Source organism: Neltuma alba, unplaced genomic scaffold (assembly GCF_004799145.2).
Source record: "Neltuma alba isolate B1F8T4 unplaced genomic scaffold, ASM479914v2 tig00013063_pilon, whole genome shotgun sequence".
Classification (NCBI taxonomy): domain Eukaryota; kingdom Viridiplantae; phylum Streptophyta; class Magnoliopsida; order Fabales; family Fabaceae; genus Neltuma; species Neltuma alba.
In genome coordinates this window covers 26,018-42,894 of record NW_021637400.1, presented here as the reverse complement: position 1 = coordinate 42,894, position 16,877 = coordinate 26,018, and the positions used below count along the sequence as shown (strand labels likewise).

At 39.4% G+C, this 16,877-nt stretch overlaps 3 protein-coding genes, 1 non-coding gene and 1 pseudogene across 5 annotated transcripts; 2 read left to right on the top strand and 3 right to left on the bottom strand.

Moving 5' to 3' along the window:
- Nucleotides 1-517: 517 nt before the first annotated feature.
- On the bottom strand, nucleotides 518-1,885 carry LOC114734033 (NAD(P)H-quinone oxidoreductase subunit U, chloroplastic). The gene is made up of 5 exons (XM_028921522.1): nucleotides 1,573-1,885; nucleotides 1,415-1,476; nucleotides 1,240-1,329; nucleotides 992-1,132; nucleotides 518-796 (listed from the first exon to the last, which is right to left on the bottom strand). The coding sequence occupies exons 1-5, from the start codon at nucleotides 1,835-1,837 to the stop codon at nucleotides 704-706; spliced, it is 651 nt and encodes a 216-aa protein (XP_028777355.1). The 5' UTR covers nucleotides 1,838-1,885; the 3' UTR covers nucleotides 518-703.
- A 116-nt stretch (nucleotides 1,886-2,001) lies between these two features.
- On the top strand, nucleotides 2,002-2,073 carry TRNAD-GUC (transfer RNA aspartic acid (anticodon GUC)). The gene has a single exon. It is a non-coding gene; the product is annotated as a tRNA-Asp (tRNA).
- A 1,658-nt stretch (nucleotides 2,074-3,731) lies between these two features.
- LOC114734031 (thermospermine synthase ACAULIS5-like) lies at nucleotides 3,732-6,609 on the top strand (annotated as a pseudogene).
- Nucleotides 6,610-7,309: 700 nt separating this feature from the next.
- LOC114734030 (mechanosensitive ion channel protein 10-like) lies at nucleotides 7,310-10,488 on the bottom strand. 2 transcript variants are annotated; one of them, XM_028921520.1, is made up of 6 exons: nucleotides 10,385-10,488; nucleotides 8,783-10,199; nucleotides 8,551-8,671; nucleotides 8,133-8,426; nucleotides 7,855-8,057; nucleotides 7,310-7,716 (listed from the first exon to the last, which is right to left on the bottom strand). In XM_028921520.1, the coding sequence occupies exons 2-6, from the start codon at nucleotides 10,189-10,191 to the stop codon at nucleotides 7,452-7,454; spliced, it is 2,292 nt and encodes a 763-aa protein (XP_028777353.1). In that variant the 5' UTR covers nucleotides 10,192-10,199; nucleotides 10,385-10,488; the 3' UTR covers nucleotides 7,310-7,451. The 2 variants fall into 2 exon arrangements, with proteins under 2 accessions (XP_028777353.1, XP_028777354.1); XM_028921521.1 differs by having other exon boundaries at nucleotides 8,783-10,174.
- Nucleotides 10,489-14,655: 4,167 nt separating this feature from the next.
- LOC114734027 (protein BIG GRAIN 1-like A) lies at nucleotides 14,656-16,429 on the bottom strand. Its single transcript, XM_028921516.1, has one exon. It carries the CDS (start codon nucleotides 16,135-16,137, stop codon nucleotides 14,776-14,778), a length of 1,362 nt encoding a protein of 453 aa, XP_028777349.1. The 5' UTR covers nucleotides 16,138-16,429; the 3' UTR covers nucleotides 14,656-14,775.
- Nucleotides 16,430-16,877: the final 448 nt, after the last annotated feature.

Sequence of the window (16,877 nt, the reverse complement as noted above, 5' to 3'; positions counted from 1 at the left end):
CCCATTCACCATACTTCTCTCACATCTAATCTAATGAAATACGTATTCCTTGAGTTCACAGCACGAGTATGATTCTTTCAAAATATTATTTTTGGGTTTCCTCCTTGTTTCTCCTTTCACACACATCCCATAACATCTCCGATTTGGAGTACTCTTTCTGAGAGTTTGAAACTATGCAGTTTAAAGTGGAAGAAGGTGGAAACGTGAAGAACCTCGGCTGCCTCTTCACCGAGAGACAGAGACCAAGCTGCGAAAGCTTCACTATATCTCGATCCCACTTTCTTGATTTAAGCCTAAAGCTGTCGCGACTCAACTTTAGGGTTTATTTGTGAGAATAAAACGAGAAAATATGCGGGCACAAGTTGAAGCAAGGAGGGAAATGTGATCTGCTGATAGGACAGTCTGGGTCCCCAACCATGGCTAAGTTCTAGATTCTCGCGGCATTCATCATAACTTTTCTTTTGTTTCATTCATTCCTGTGAAGAATTTATATACGATGACAGAAAAAAATGAATTGAAGATCACATTCCTGTACCAAGTTTGCTAGTACGAGTTGTATTCTATTGCTTGTTGACGAACCATGTGCAATGATGAACAATAAACCCACGGGTTTAAACTGGTACAAGATCAGAGTATTTTTTATACAAGTACTCTCAGATGGAGGGAACGTGTTTGAACCATAAAACCACATACTTTCTGTTCATTAACTTAGTGCGATTGATAACAGAAATGATATTAATATCCATCCCAGCAGGAAGTACCCGACCACTCTGGTTGGTCCAACGTCCTCTGGCTCCTGTCGTCAAACGAAAAATCATTACATTCTAGTTTATGTAAATTACGTCATATCTTACATTCATATACATGGAGGATATAATCTGATCTCATATTCTAATATATTTCACATATTCAACAGTGAGCTGATCAATGATTTCAAGCAATGTTAACTTTTCAAAATCAGAACTCAAGGGACAGAGAGAGGAAGGAATACCTGTGGAGGAGGAGTGCCTTGAGGAGTTTGTGTTATGTCAACCTCAAAGGGCCAAACGTATTGTTCTGTATTCTCTGTCCTAGCCAAGCTCCAGTCATAAATTCTTCTCTCTTCTTTAGACGATAAAATCGAATATGATTCCTATTATTCATTGAAGACAACATACCAAATTATCGACGGTCAATGGAATCTATCAAGGTTTAAATATTTATAAATGTTATATATACAAACACCCACTACTTACTGACTTTGAGATGTTCCAGTTTCTTGTTCAGCTCGTCTTCCTCCAAACCTTCCTTCTTCAACTCTTCAAGCTTATTGTTGTATGCTAATGCCACCTGTTGAACATTGATGAGTTGAGAAGTCGAACAGAGAAAACCAAAGCAGGGCAATTAATGAGTGGTCCCTCTAACTTATCAGTACCTTTTCGAATGAACTTCCTCTGGGAATCCCGAGTCTACCATAATGGTCAACATCTGTAATTGCTGCATTCCTAAACTAACACTAATCAATGGATTGCATTTCTAAATAACAGACGAATAAGAAAGAAGGGAATTCAATCAAAAGGAAGAAGGGATTACGTATGCCACGGAGAGCCCTTTCGACGTTAAGGGCTGAAATCAGAGAGGAAGATTCTTCTGGAACTTCAATGGCGGTCTCAGAATCGGCTTGTGTGGCAGTGGTGTCAGTCGAGGAGGAATCATTAGCCGTGGAGCATCTGATGCAAAGTCTACGGGGCTTGGCGCTGAAGCCGACAAAAGTTGAGAATCCAAACTTTGGTGCCTGGGTCGGGTGAACAATGTTGCCGGCGATGGACACCGTGGCGGTGGTGGACGACACAGCCATTGCCTCTCTCTGCCTCAGCCAACTAAGCAACCTTCTATTCTACGCCCCTCATCATTTATCCGTCTGGGCCGGCATACCCAAATCAAATGCACCGTCCTTGTGGCGCACAATTAGGCCGTTATAAAAGAAAAATATTTACACAAAACTGATCGTTCGCCAACTGGGTCGTTGTAGTATAGTGGTGAGTATTCCCGCCTGTCACGCGGGCGACCCGGGTTCGATCCCCGGCAACGGCGCGTTTTCTCACTTTTACTTTGGGTCCCAAGTTGGAGTGGGCCTACTTCACAAATGATTTTCGAGGCCCATATTTTTGGCGCTCCCTTTCCCCAATCTTAATATTGGGCCTCTTTTGCTTGTACTCACAGGCTCACTATCCCCGGTCATCGTGCGGCGGTAGTCCAATAGTTTGCCAAGCGCTGACGCAGGTGCACTCCTTTTTCTTACTTGGATTCCATTGTTACTCGTAATTGTACAACCCTAATGTTATAGTCTTTCTGAGGGCCCAAAAAAATGGTACGTTTTGCTTTTGTCCCTGGCTGATATGGTGAAATGAACAGTGAATGTATCACATTATTCGTAATTGTGCGTTCTATCTTTTCATCTGCTTCTGAAGAGGCCTCAAAGAGCATTATTGTAGAATCGAACCTACGCACTAGGGCAGTATACGAAGTGCTCTTCTCTTCTGTGGCCCTTCCTAGAAGCGAGAACCCATGAGCGATGAGAAATATGCAAGTATGAGTGGGACGGCATGTTAGCAAAGTGGGCTGTCCACAAAACGGCGAGTGGAATGAAGCCATGCTCCATCCCTAACACCGCCAGCAATAGCACACTCCACTATCCCTTCTGCCCACGCTTTAAATACTATAAGACTTAGTCAATTAATTTGAATATATTAAAAATATTAGTTAAATTATTTTATATGATATGTTTTTTTAAAAAATATCATAAGAATCTTCGTTAATTATCTATCTTCCTCTTCTACTTGATTATTATTAAAAAAATGTCAACCAAGTTAATTTAAAAAAATTAATTAATATATGAAACAGGTCTTATATATAAACTCTCTAATTTAGATTGAACATTAAAAATTTAAACCCCCCACGTTAAAAACTAAATATCCTAGTGCATGCATGTAAGTACTCTCAATAGTCAAATACTAGTAATAATTAATAAATGCACAAAGTAAATGGGGTCACCATCTGTATCCCACTAAAATTTCTGGCCCAGTTTAGGCGCGTGCTTATCATATTGTGTTCATTTTCAAATATACGCTCTTCCGTCTCACATACATAACTCATGTGTATTCTCTCTGTTATAACCGACACGGTTAATATATCGGTATCTACGTAAACTGATAAAACTGCTAATCCTTATTCACTTCAGCGACAATTGGTTCATGATTTGTTCTGGGCTAGTTTAGTTATACTTATATCAGAAATGAAACAACGAGAAAAATAAAATAGAGGAATGGAAGTAAATTAAATTGGAATAGTGATCATCATAAATTTGTTTCATATGCTATAGAAAAAATGCTAATTTTTATATTTTTATCTATTTAATCAAACAATGGTAAATATATTTATTTTCATATATTTCATTAAATTAAATTAAAAAAACAAAAAGTTGTGGGAGATCACATGCTTCGCAAGTATATATAAATATTAAATAGTGCATTTTTTTTAAGCTCAACGTAGTTCTCATATACTACTATTTCTTCGAATTTACATATCTATGCAGATATTCTAAATTTCTAATAAGCTCCAAGCTGTGCGTGGCCCACCACCGCTTGCGGGTCACGTGCAAGTAACTGCCTATAAAACGGACCGAGCAGGCCTCACATTTCCCTCGCTAATGTACCCTAGTGACACTTGTTCCATCTGTTCACTATTTAACCATGGGTGAGGCTCCTCTGGTTCTTTACTCCATTAGCTTCACCAAGTTAATTCCATTTTCATACTCAACAAAACCTCATCAACGATATGGATCGTGATTCTCTCGTCTGGTTTGAGGAAATCCTCGACGATGATCTTAAATGGTCTTTTTCTCTCAATAGGTTCTGCAATCTTCTCTTCTTTTAAATCACCCTTCAAAAAATCTATATACATCCCTGCTGCCACATCGATCTGTCGTTTTGATTCATTCGTTTTGTTTTCTCAGTGTGCTCCGTAAAGGGACTAGCGAGTATCAGGACATAGCTCTCTTAGACACCAAGCATTTCGGAAAGGTTTGGTAGCTTCCTCCAATCTTCTTCTAAACTTGAATTTCTTTCCGATTAAGCAGAAGGATGACAGAATTATTAACTCAGTTGTTGCATAAAATATTTAGGTGCTGGTGATTGATGGGAAGATGCAGAGTGCTGAAAAGGATGAATTCGTCTATCATGAATGCTTGATTCATCCCGCTCTCTTATGCCACTGCGAGTAAGTCCCAGTAAATATATCGATTTATACATATTCAATTAAGAATATAAGTTTTCTGCAACCTCCCTATCTTAAAAATATAGTCGTCAGCAGATGCATGTGTTGAGCATCATATATGTGTGATTAGAAATTCATGAATGAACTAGTTGACATAAACAGCACTGGAAAAGCCAACAAATATTTCAAAGAAGTGTCCACGCCAGGCTCCTCTTTCACACGCACATACAATTTTTTCGCTATTATTTCGAGTTCAATAGTCACAGGCAGCTCGTGTAAAACAATTCACTAAAGTACTCATGTGCTGCCAGATATCATCTTCACAATTTAGCGTTTGGATTACAAGTTTTAGCTGAGGACTACGCTTCTTCGTGTATTGAATGGCTCTTTGAAGTCTCCTGACTTGGACGAAGAGGCAACTGTGCTAATGTTTTTTGTTTTCCGGTGTGGCAGCCCCAAAACTGTCTTCATAATGGGAGGTGGCGAAGGGTCTGCTGCGAGAGAAGTGCTAAAACACAAGTCAATGGAGAGAGTGGTCATGTGTGATATAGACCAGGTTGCTACTGCACAACATTAGCTCCTCATCCGTCTAATCTGATCACAAGTGCTATTACGATTGTTGAATAATTTTTGGATGGAGGTATTAAGAGTTTAAAATCGAACGTCTCTCTCTTTTTTTTTGGCAGGATGTGGTGGATTTCTGCCGTACATACTTAACGGTAAATCACAAAGCCTTTTGTCATCAGAAGCTGGACCTTGTCATCAATGATGCCAAGTAAATATTCTTTCTTGCATGCATGCTTCTAATTCCATCCTTTTTTTTTTCCGGTGAAATTCTCATTCCATCCTTTGCTTTATTGAGAACACATATTCTTGACCATTCTTTGCAATAATCAAAGCCGGGAGGTTAGTTTGATCACCATTATTTAATATATACTACAAAGTACATCATACATTGCTTTCAAAGAATTATTTGCAATTGTCTATGTAGTTCTTTATTTTTAAAATTCACGAGCCTAAAATATTTATATAAACTTTAAATTGAAGGGCTGAATTAGAGAAGAGGAACGAGAAGTTTGATATCATTGTTGGAGACTTGGCAGACCCCGTTAAAGGAGGACCTTGCTACCAACTTTATACTAAATCCTTCTACGAGAAAATACTCAAGCCTAAACTTAATGAGAAAGGCATTTTTGTGACTCAGGTAGGTTATTAGGAATAAGACCTTTTATCTAGTGAGAAGATGTAAGCAATGATAACATTTAGCAAATTCTCGCCTCTGCAGGCCGGACCCGCTGGCGTCTTCACCCACAAGGAGGTCTTCACCTCCATCTATAATACAGTCAAACAGGTGTTTAAATGTAAGACTCTAATTTAAACCTCTTGATCATCTGTTATGATTATACGGAGAGGTCATCAATAAGCTAAGCTAACAGAATACGAGAACAGATTGTTCGGTTTCAAGTATTCAATTACAATCAATATTATTTCCTTTTATGTGTTCTTCTGCTTCTTTAATTTTCTGCAGATGTGATGGCATACACAGCTCACGTACCATCTTTTGCTGATACCTGGGGATGGGTTATGGTACGCAGGAAGATAGTTTTGCTGTATTATAGTTGGGAGTAGTGACGGGTTTAAAGTTATGACTACTCACACTTACACGAGTCTATATTTTCTCTTAGGCTTCGGACCATCCATTCTTGATGGGTGCTGAGGAAATGGACAAAAGAATTGAGGAAAGGATAGATGGGAACCTTCTCTATCTAAATGGCGCCTGGTTTCACTCCGCTGCTACCATGAATAAAACCGTCTCTCAATCGTGAGTCAATTTTTCTGTCCCGTCACATTCAAAGTCAATTTCTCTACACAGATTGAAAATTTCATACTCCATACCTTTTAGAGACATGATGTTACTTTCAATTTACAAAGGAAATAGTAATTTGGAAAGCCTTCGCTGGATCTTCTAAGAAATTGTTATATGAACAATTTGGTGATAATAAACGCCACCATCACGCAAGTTAATGGATTTTAACATCAACTTCGTTGCTTTTTCAGGTTGCTGAATGAAACTCACGTGTATACAGAAGAGGATGCTAGATTCATTCATGGACATGGTTTAGCAAATCGGAACTGAGGTCATACACCACAAGTTGAAGAAATGGCTGCACAGAAGAAAGGGACGGGAAGCTCGGATGTGCCCAACAAGTAGCATGAAAAAATCAATTAGCAATTTACTATTGTTTCATTGAATTGGTTTATAAAAATTGTCGTTAGTTTCGCGAGGTTGCTTCCATGGTTTCTCAATGATAACCTCTTAACCAGTTCGATATCATGACGTGTGAATGAATTTTCCGGCATTCCTTCAAACTGTTTTTCTATTTTTTTTTTTTTAATTGTGGGCCGCCGTTCAGACTCTCGTTCACTGGCCTTCTTGGCAATTATCATCCACTTCACCGTTGCTCAAGAATCCAATGGAAGAGGGCACTGGTCGGACAAGAGGGCGTGCTAGGACTGGTTCACTTTGATGCAAAAATCACATTTAAAAAAAAAAAAAATCCACCCTGCTCATCACATATTCACGCGTTCTGCGTAAACTATTGAATAAAAACTGTTAGGATATTTATAAAATTTAACTAGAAAAAGATGGATTAGTATTAATATCAGTTTTAATATATCAAATTTGTGAATTCAACATAAAGTAAACCTACTTTATGTTTTTTTTTTTTTATATCTACAAGACTAAAGTTATATATACGTGAAGTAAGTATTTTTATATTGGAATAACTTGGGACTTAGGAGATCTACTTGTATGATTTTTTTTTTAATTAGACAATTTAAAACCCCTTTTCCTGTGCCCATACACCCACGCGCTCACTTTGGTCACCTCCTCTATGAAAGAATGCGCTGGGTGTCATTGAATCAAGTGATTATTGACGATCTACTTATATGATTAATAAAGAATGTAATATTTGTGTAACCCATCCCCGCTTTTATTTTGTTCTTGCTTCTTCTTTCTCTATCCTCTCCCTTAACTTTATAGTAGTTTTAATTTTGGGGGGAAATCAAACTCATGCCTGTCACGCCACAAATTCATGAAAAATAATATATACTCCCATAACATGGAATAAAATTGACCACATTCAAGACTCGACTATCCTAAAGGGTCACACAATTGAGTGACAAGACAAATGATATCATCTCGCGAGCACAGACGCATCAGATCCAGCATTACGGAGATGAACCGCCTGCGGAAGAAGATTGTATCTGATGCTGAGCTCTTCAAATATCTTCTTGATTTCCATCACCAGTTCACTTCTTCGCTTGTTCTTCACCGTCCACTCTTGGAAGTTCATTGTGTGGGTTACATACAGAGCCATCTTTATCTTGTTCACATTTTCAATCTCCTTTACTACAACCATGTGATTAGGATGCCAATGTTGTGGATTTCTCTCGAAATACCTGATTCCAACACCACAATGCATTACAACAAAATTATGAATTATAAACAGAAGTAGACATAGAGTCAGAGCATAGTAAAAGAAGTTGTTCAGATCGCTTGGAAAGATGAGTGAGTCCGTTAAGTTATACCGGCTTTACCTCTTTATTTTCTCTTTCACAGCCCCAATCTTCTCCAATGGTGTCATGAAGTCAACACAGAACTCTACAGTGTCTCCCATATCTGGACTTCTGTAATAATTGCTTATGGGTTTCGTGGCTAGAACTGAGTTTGGATAATACACCTTTTCGTTATCAAGCTTCAAGAAGACCGTTGTCAATATATTCATTTCTTCAACCAGTAGCTGCCAGATTATCAGAGTTCATTAAAACAAGAACTCACCAAGAAAGAGAAATAAAAATTGCTTGGTGTAAATTACCTGAACACCATCAACAGCACATCGATCACCTACATCAAAGGGATGCATCACAAACACAAAGATGATAGCTTCAAATATGTTCTTGCATGTGTTCCCAAACATGAAAGCAACGAGTACTAGCTGTGATGAGAAGAACAAAAGTACTTTTGTAGTGGCAATTTCCATCAGAAGAAGCCACACTACTATGGTCACGACCACCAGAATCCCTGTCACTAGCTTGCTTAACTGTTTCACTGCTGTTTTGGTGTCACCCAAGGCATGTGCCAATGCTTTGCGCTCCTGATAAACCCTCAACTAAAGAACACAACATGTACAAACATCAATGAGTGTAAATTTTACTAAGAAAACAGGATCTCAGTTCATCATAACCTAATTCAGCAAGTATTGTAGGTGCATTGCTTGTAACAGAAAAACTTACCACCCAACTTGTTAGGGCCTTTCTGTCAATTCGTCCAGTTTCTGCTCCATCAAACAGGGGAAACACCAGATTCACTTCTTCCTTAATCATGAACCTCCGAAGGTCATCCTCATCAATGTACCTATTCATAATTAAAGAAGTTTATAAGGGCAAGGCACTATATAAGGGTAGGGCAATAAGGCAATGAAAAGAACAAATGATCTTGTTTCAAGAAGAATGGAAGTTTTCTTACAAGGAACCAGGGCTGGCAACATTTCTGAAAATGTGATAGGCAGCAACAGTTGCTTCCATCTCATTAGTAATCTCTTTATCAGTTTGTTCAAAAGTTTCATCTAGTGCATTAGAGATAGTCGACAACCTTGAATTTGTCACTGCATCAACCAAAATCTTCATGGTCCAAGCAGAAACCTTCTCTTGTTTCATCTTGTGAAGCTTTGCCACATCAATGACCTCTTTCTTTATGCCTCCTTTGCTTTTTGTACTCCTAAAACTAAATTGACCAATACTAGGTGATCTCCCTACCTTCTCTGCCTCCTCTATGAGTGGAGGCCCTGATAGTGTCTGCAGGACATACTGATGAAAGATTGATTCTTGAATTCTATCAAAGAAAGATCTGACATGGAACTTTGATGCTAATATCTTTAAAGACAATGTCTTAAAGAACCATAAGAATGCTCCAATGAGAAGAGAAATTAGAGTCTGCGTTACACCATTCAAAATTTTTGTGGCGAGTTCAGACCGCTGGGCCCTATGATTGATTAACAGAACCCAAGCGAGAAGAATCAAACCCAGCCAGATAAAGACCTGAACACTCTTCTTCAGTCCATGAACAAAATATAGCACCTTTTTCCTCAGCAAAAAGTTCAGTTCAATCAAGAACACAATGATGTGCATTATCCAGTTTGTGACTAACATGCCACAAAAGATCACCAACACAAGCACACACCATTTCCAAAACTCCAAACCCCAAATGATTGTGTTTTTCAGTTTATCAACAGTCAAGCTCACCACTAGGCACCCCATCATGCATACAAATACAATCCACTCGATCAAAACCATCGTGGTTACTCTCTTGCGCCTCCCTTTACTCAATTCAACTTTCCTATAAAAGATTTCATCCTCATCCTCTCCCGCAGGCCCTGGAGATGCCGTGAAGGGTGTCTTGGGAGTGATGGTAGAGGTTATGGAGGCTGTTCTATTAACCACCCTGGATTTGTTATTTGGTGAACCCTTGTTGAATGAGTATCTACATGGTGAATTAACAGCCAACTGTTCTTGCAATGTGAAATCATTGGTATCCTCAAACAAGGTAGCATCAACAGGATAAGGTTGTTCACCAAATCTTGATTTGGGTTTGGAATACACTGACCTCGTCAGCGACTTTCTATGTACAAAGTTTTCGCTGCCAAGAGGATGTTTGGGCGGCTTCCTTGGGCTGGGACTGAACCGTATTTCAGGAGAAGCGCCGTTTAAACGTGGAGACTTCGATGCAGCATGCCCAGTATGGACGTCATTGCATTCAGTCACTTTGGAGTCTTGCCCAGAGATCACCACCAACACTTCGCCTGCATTAGCTGTTTTCTTCTCCATCCTGCTTGCTTCGCCTGGTTTTGGAACTTGATTCCTATTATCGCCATCCATGAAGATCTCTACATTTAGTGAATTGATAGAAATCAAGCCTTCTTAGAAATAAACTCGGGGATCAAACACGAATACTTTAAGAAGAATCCAGTCGTGCGTGGAACTACTAACTAGACGATGAATTAACTATGCTTTCTAGTTGCAATGTGAGATGAAAATGAAAATAGAGAATCCTAGAATTTCAGAAATTCACCAGCAAGTATCGTGGGCAGGAAAGCAATCCACGAAAGGTCCAAAACATGCACCAGAAGTTGACGTAGCTGCGAAAAGGTCAGACGAAATAGTTGAAGGTGGATTTGAAATTCCGACGCTTCACTTTTTTGGGCTGGGATACTATGCTGTGCTTGAATGCGAAATCGCCCGCGGAAAAGGGGGAGATGACGGTGCTTTCACATCCCGAGAAGGCCAGACTTAGATTTATTAGACAGGTCATGATTAGTTTACTCTCCCCGGGGCTAACATAACGAGTTAATCAGTGTCGTTATGTGAATTAATTACTGACTGGAAAAACTCAGTTTATCTTTTTCTCTTCTTTCGTACATAAACAACTGCACCGTGATTGCAGGGAGGGAATACTTGGACTTCTGATCGTTCGAACTCTGTATTGGGCGCGCCAAGTTCTTTACTAGAACCTTCGTTGTCGCTTAGCAAATGAAGAACCTCCGATTTATCGCAAGCACAGGCATTGGATCGAATGGAATGGTGACAAAGATTGTTATGACATGGGTCAGTCAAATTACGTTTGACAGAAGGCGAGAAAAATCGTATATTTTTGTTTGGCAAATTAGAACTTAAATCCTAAATTACCGCCACCCCCGGCTGTTTATTTTTATTCTTTTATTGCAGATAAATATGGCATTTCAAAATTCAATTCTACACATAGTTATAAGGTGTTAAGGAAGGAAGATAATTTCTAAAAAGTTTCAATATAACAAATAATACTCCTCCGGTTTTAAATATAAATAGAAAAATAATAGTTATAAAGTATATAAGGGTTTTACATTTAGAATCAGATAAGTATAATGTTTCAATTGCTCTGTTTTTCTCTTTTTGGAGCTCACAATAATTCTCCGATGATGTTATCAAGAAAAATAAAGAAGCAATCAAGTTGGACGCATAAAATATATGAATCACGTAGCTGGACGTCACGAAAGTGTGATCTGTTCGTAGGGAAGCGAGCAAGTGGAGCAGGTGATCACCTGAACAATATAAAAACTGGAGCGTTGCGATTAATATTTCGGGTCACACGATCAAAAAAAGGTGCATATGTTAGACATTTAGGGTTCAAACTCCTGACCCAAAATATTTAAAAAAAGCAAAACTGTGCATTATGTTTATTAGTAATCTGGATCTCTAACTTTGGCAATAAATTATGACTGGTAGTATAATATAATTAGAAATAGAGAGGCGATAAATAAAATTGTCAGATAATATAATCCAAATATTAGAGGGGAGAGTGTGATGTATAATAATTGGTTCACAGGCATTAACTGTAGATTCCATCATTGGATTGATCAGCTGATCGGGGCACTGGGGCTGGCCAGCGGGAACGTGAGATGAACCTCTTTCCTGGTAAGTTCCGTTGGGAATGTGCTGTCCAAGCTGGAAGGCAGTTGATGAATTGAACTGTATCCGTTGGGATTTAAGTATTTAGAATTCTGATGGGCCTACCCAATTGTAGGGCCCACACATATAGATAGTGTGAGCCTACCAAGTCGTGGCCCAAACGAGGCCCAAACGTGGTAATATTGGATGAAGGCTCATGACCCATGGGCATCCCTCACATCAAGGTGCCTGGATGGGAAGGCTTTAAAATAACTTATAAACAGTTTTTTAATTATGATTTATAAAATAAGAGAGTCGAAGGAAAGCACATAAGGAAAAAAACTGAGTAAAAATTACGATCACATTTAGTGCTAGGTGTCACTAGTATAACGTCCAATAAAAAGGATATATGTGGTTATTAAAAACAAAAAGGAGCGAGCATATATAGAAGTGAAGACCTTGATGCGTGACCGGGAGATGTACTTGTGACGATAAAGGCAAAGCGAGTGAGTGGGCATTAGAATTTAGAAACTCCTCCCTCGGGATCGCCACTCGGTCCATTCCCTTTGTCTTTTTTTCCCCCTCTTTAAAGCAAAAGAGACGCTTCTCCATCCCATCCCATCTCATCCCATTCATTTTCTATTTCTCCTCTCTCCCTAACTTTACTCCCTCCCTCTCTCTCCTCTTCAAACACTCACTCTCTCTTTTCTAGTTTGTTTGCCTACATATTATCAGTAATATCTCTTTACCCACCGGTTTTTCTTAATGCTAAAAAAACAGGTTAGGTTGGAGTAATTATAAATGGGCTAATTAACCGACCTCTCATTTCTCAACAGAAGCGCTACATAGGAATCTAAGTTTGGCGAATATTATGATTATAGGAGTAACATATTCAGTTTATAGCAAACTTATAGACTGCAAAATTATTCATCATCTCATCATTGCTTGCCTTCCTTGTCTCACTCCACACCCACCGCACGGACTCCACATCTCTCCAACCAGCCCACCTATCCAATTAAACTCACTCATTTGTTTTTCTCCCTACAAATTTAATCCCATTATTCTCTCATTTTCCCATGTTTGTTTTTCTCCCTCCCCCCCATACAAACACGGCTTTAATTTTCTGCACTCATTTTCACCATAACACCTTAAAGTAAGTGCATCGAAGACTTCAAAACTTGGCAAGCTAGCCAGCGTTCCCTACCTACATCCGCAAATGCAATAAACAACTATATATATACTCCTTCGGTCTTTAATATATGACCTAATTTTTGAGTTAGTTTTGGTACTAAATATAATATCCATTTCTTATATGTATCAATTTTCTCTTAATTACCCCTATAGATACTCTCTCAACCATAATCAAGTAGAAAAAGGAGAAGGGGTATTAAGAAATATGATTGTGGTGTTTTAGGAAAAATACGTCACTTTTCTTATAATTAATTAACTTACCTAACTTCCTTAATCTAATCAAATTAGTTAAATGGGTCTTATATTAAAGACCGGAGGACTATATATATATGTATATAAGAATAAGAATAAGAATAAGAATATATGGATCGCATAATAGATTTCTAATGATATGATCCCGAGTTGTTTATGTATACTTTTGACTGGGGGGAGGGATTCTTTTTGAGTGGGTCTGCCTTATTTCGCATAACGACCTTATATGCATGCTCATTGTCACGTAGTAATCTTAATTATATATTTATTACTTTATGTGAGGATGCCATTATTGCGTCTACTCACAATCAACCCTGCTAGCCCGGTATCTTTTCAATGATCAATCATCATTTTAAAATACTGTATTTAATCATTTATTTCTTAATCCTCCCCCTTTTATTATTACATGCGTTATTTTCATGCCTCTGCCAATTGACACGAGGCCGAGGCCATAGTGTCTGCTAACTCCTCCCATTTATTAACTTCTCTATCATAGGGTCCCAACTCCCTCCTCCCACATCAAGCTTAATTTCATCAAACATATTAAACCCTCGAAATTTTGTAGCATGAAACGGTCGATATTGTCTTAAAAGAACATTATTCTCAGCTTATGCTTCCTCGTACGATACTTCCCACCTTTGTATATATATATATATATAATTTTCTTCAAGTACAATCCACACTACTTAATTACGTACAGAGACCCAAAAAAAAAAAAGATCTTGTTAAGTAATGGCTTTAATTGTTGTTGGATGTTGGGGTTGGTGATGGTAGCACAGTCTGCAAGCAATGGGCCAGCGTACAAAATACTAGAATAGGACTGAGGAAGGAGGAAGAAAGAAGGGAAAGCAAAAGCTTTGGTGATGTTCACTTTCTCTATTCCCATGGACGAAGATCTGCCTTTCCCTTTACCATCACACCCTCCACCTCATTTTGCTTGCGATCTCCATCTCGAATCTCTCGTTTTTCGCCTCTCTTAGCTTCTTTTTTTTCTCATCCCTAGCTAGCTTTCTTTAATTTCTTTTCCTTCTCCTTCAAACCTTCGATCTCTTTCGTCAGTATCTATCAATCTGAACGTTACATGATCGCGATCGAGAATGAACGCATCCCACCGCCACTTGCTCTCTCTTTTCTAAAAATCAAGTTCCTTGTTCACTTTTATCTCTTTTCTTTTAAAAGAGAGAGGAAAAAAAAAAACCTCGCATTTACTGTTTTCTTAAACACCGTCGTCGTCGTTCAGGAAATTTGAAGATTCTACGTACGGTTCACACTTCGTTGCTTATGGACATGGACTCGGAAACATTGAGTAGTAAAAGTTCACAGAACGTAACAGACATCATTCAAACTCTCTGAATTACAAAAACGGCCATTGATAATGGCGATGGGTATATAAGTGATGACTGGTTTTTGTATACATTTTAGTTTCTCGGCAACGCTCACAATTCATATCAAGCTCATGAAACACGGTATTTTTAATTTATATGGATCATCTCAGAATCAAACCTTTGATTAGAATTCACACTTCACAAGAACACTGGAAACAAAATTTAAAATCGTCGTGTATAGGTTATAATATGCTCCTACTGAACAGAACCACTACATTATGAGGCCACTAGCAATGGCGCGATTTGTACTAACATGAGTAGTCTCATACACCGGAAGCTCCTCACTGTACCTAGCGTCTCCCATGACCGCCAAGTGATCAAGCTCGAAAAGATCCGAACTTGCACAGCTTGCTGCATCATCGTCGTCTTCATCATCATCATCATCATCTTCTTCTTCTTCCTCAACCACATTTGTCCTAATGGGAAAGTCCCTCAAAACCAAATCGCTTTTCCTCTGGTTTTGGTGATACTCTTTCAAGAACTCTCTGGCAGCTTCTTCCACTCGCCTGCTCTTCTCCATGACTGTGACTTTGAGTTGATCTTCATCAATGTTCTTCTTATAACCTGGGGACCCTCCAATTTTCCAGGCGGTAGGCACCGACACAGGCATTAGACTAGTGTCTTCTTCTTTGTACAAGCGTTTATGCCCACAAGGTCGACTGTCTTCATCCACGATCACGCTTACTGGGTAGAAACGCACGGTTCTCTTAACATCTTTACGCAAAGAAGGCGAGGTTTTGCTCAGGCAAGACCGTGAGAATGAAGACGCCGATGAACATGTTGAAGCTTGACCTGACTTGGATTTCCTCTCAGCGTTTACGTCTTCGCACGCTCCAACGGAGCATGTTCCCGAGCTCTTGCTTTTCTTTGTGTTCCCTGGTGTAAACAGAGCGTTGAGAAAATTCGTGAGCTTTCCACCTGGAGAAATTGGTTGCTTTGCTTTCTTAATATTCTCGTAAATCTTGAGAGCCCTGGATTTACTCTTTATTAATCCTTCCTCATGAACATCATAAGCACGCGCTTCCCTCTGCTTCTGTCCTCTATCTTTCTTCTCTGCTCGGTCAGACCTGACGGACACACTGGTCTTCACTGGCTTAGGCCTCGGTGGCGCGAAGCACGAGGATTGCGATCTCACTCCGTACATGGACTCAGTGTCAGATGAAGAGAATCCTCCAGAACTGGAATCAGAAGAACTTGAAGTGGAACTGAAAAACAGAACATCTTGGTCGTGATCATGCTCAAGATGCAGTTTTGTGTCCAGGTGGATCGGCTGGTGCGTCCTCTTGGTGCCGACCTTTTCGCCCACCTTCTTGTCCATCCATTTCTCTATCAAACAAGCGCGGCGAAGATTTGCCTTGGCTCTTTCTTCCTCCTCGGCGGTTCTGTTACATTTCTCACTGCTTCTGCTGTGTTTCTTCGCCATTGTGTCTCTGTGGAACTTCATATCGCCGGACTCCCTCTCGCCTTCTTCGATGGAACGGTAAATCTTGTCGAGCAGACTGGAAGAGAAAGAGGGGTTTTTAGGGTGGTTGGGAAATGTGGGTTCCCTCAGTGTCTTCTCCAACATGTACATGTCTGGTTGGTACTTGGTAATAAATCGGCCAAAAGGAATGATTAGCACGGGTAAAAAGAGAATGATGAACAAGGACAAGCACGAACAAGAGGAAAAAGGAGGTTAAGTGTGAGCTTTTAGGTAGAGGAAGATTCAAAAGCTGCGAGGCATGATTGAAGAGAAGGATAGATGGAGAAGTGGTTGTTGGAAATGGTAGAAGAAAACGTGAACAGGGGTAATTGATGGCTGTCTAAGAGAAGAGGAAGAAGGTAGGAGAAAGTTTGAGAGGAGCAATGAGAACACAATGGCACGCTTTGAAGGCCAAGGGAACAGGAATAGGTGAACACTTTATAAAGGCTCGTCACGCGCCTCCATTTTGGCATCTGCTTACGTGTCAAACAAATCAAACCTTGGCCCCTACTTTTAGTTCCTCCCTGGTCCTCCCAAATTCGAATTTTTAGCCGTTGATCAAGTTGAAGAGACAGGGGAATTATATCCTCTCCTCACTCACATATTCACCTGTATTCCAACGCCATACCCACTTTGAGCATGCAGGTAAAAGGCTACTCTTATGGCTTTGCTCAAAATTAGAGTCCGTAAGAATATGGAATATGGTTGACGAATAAGCATTGGGGTTGGTTGGTTGGTCATGAGTTGGAAAATATTGTAAAATTACAATGATTGACAGAGAAATGGGAGCTAAAAGCGAATCACGTAGCAGAACAATGGATGTAATGAGGAAACCAAATAGTATTTGTATA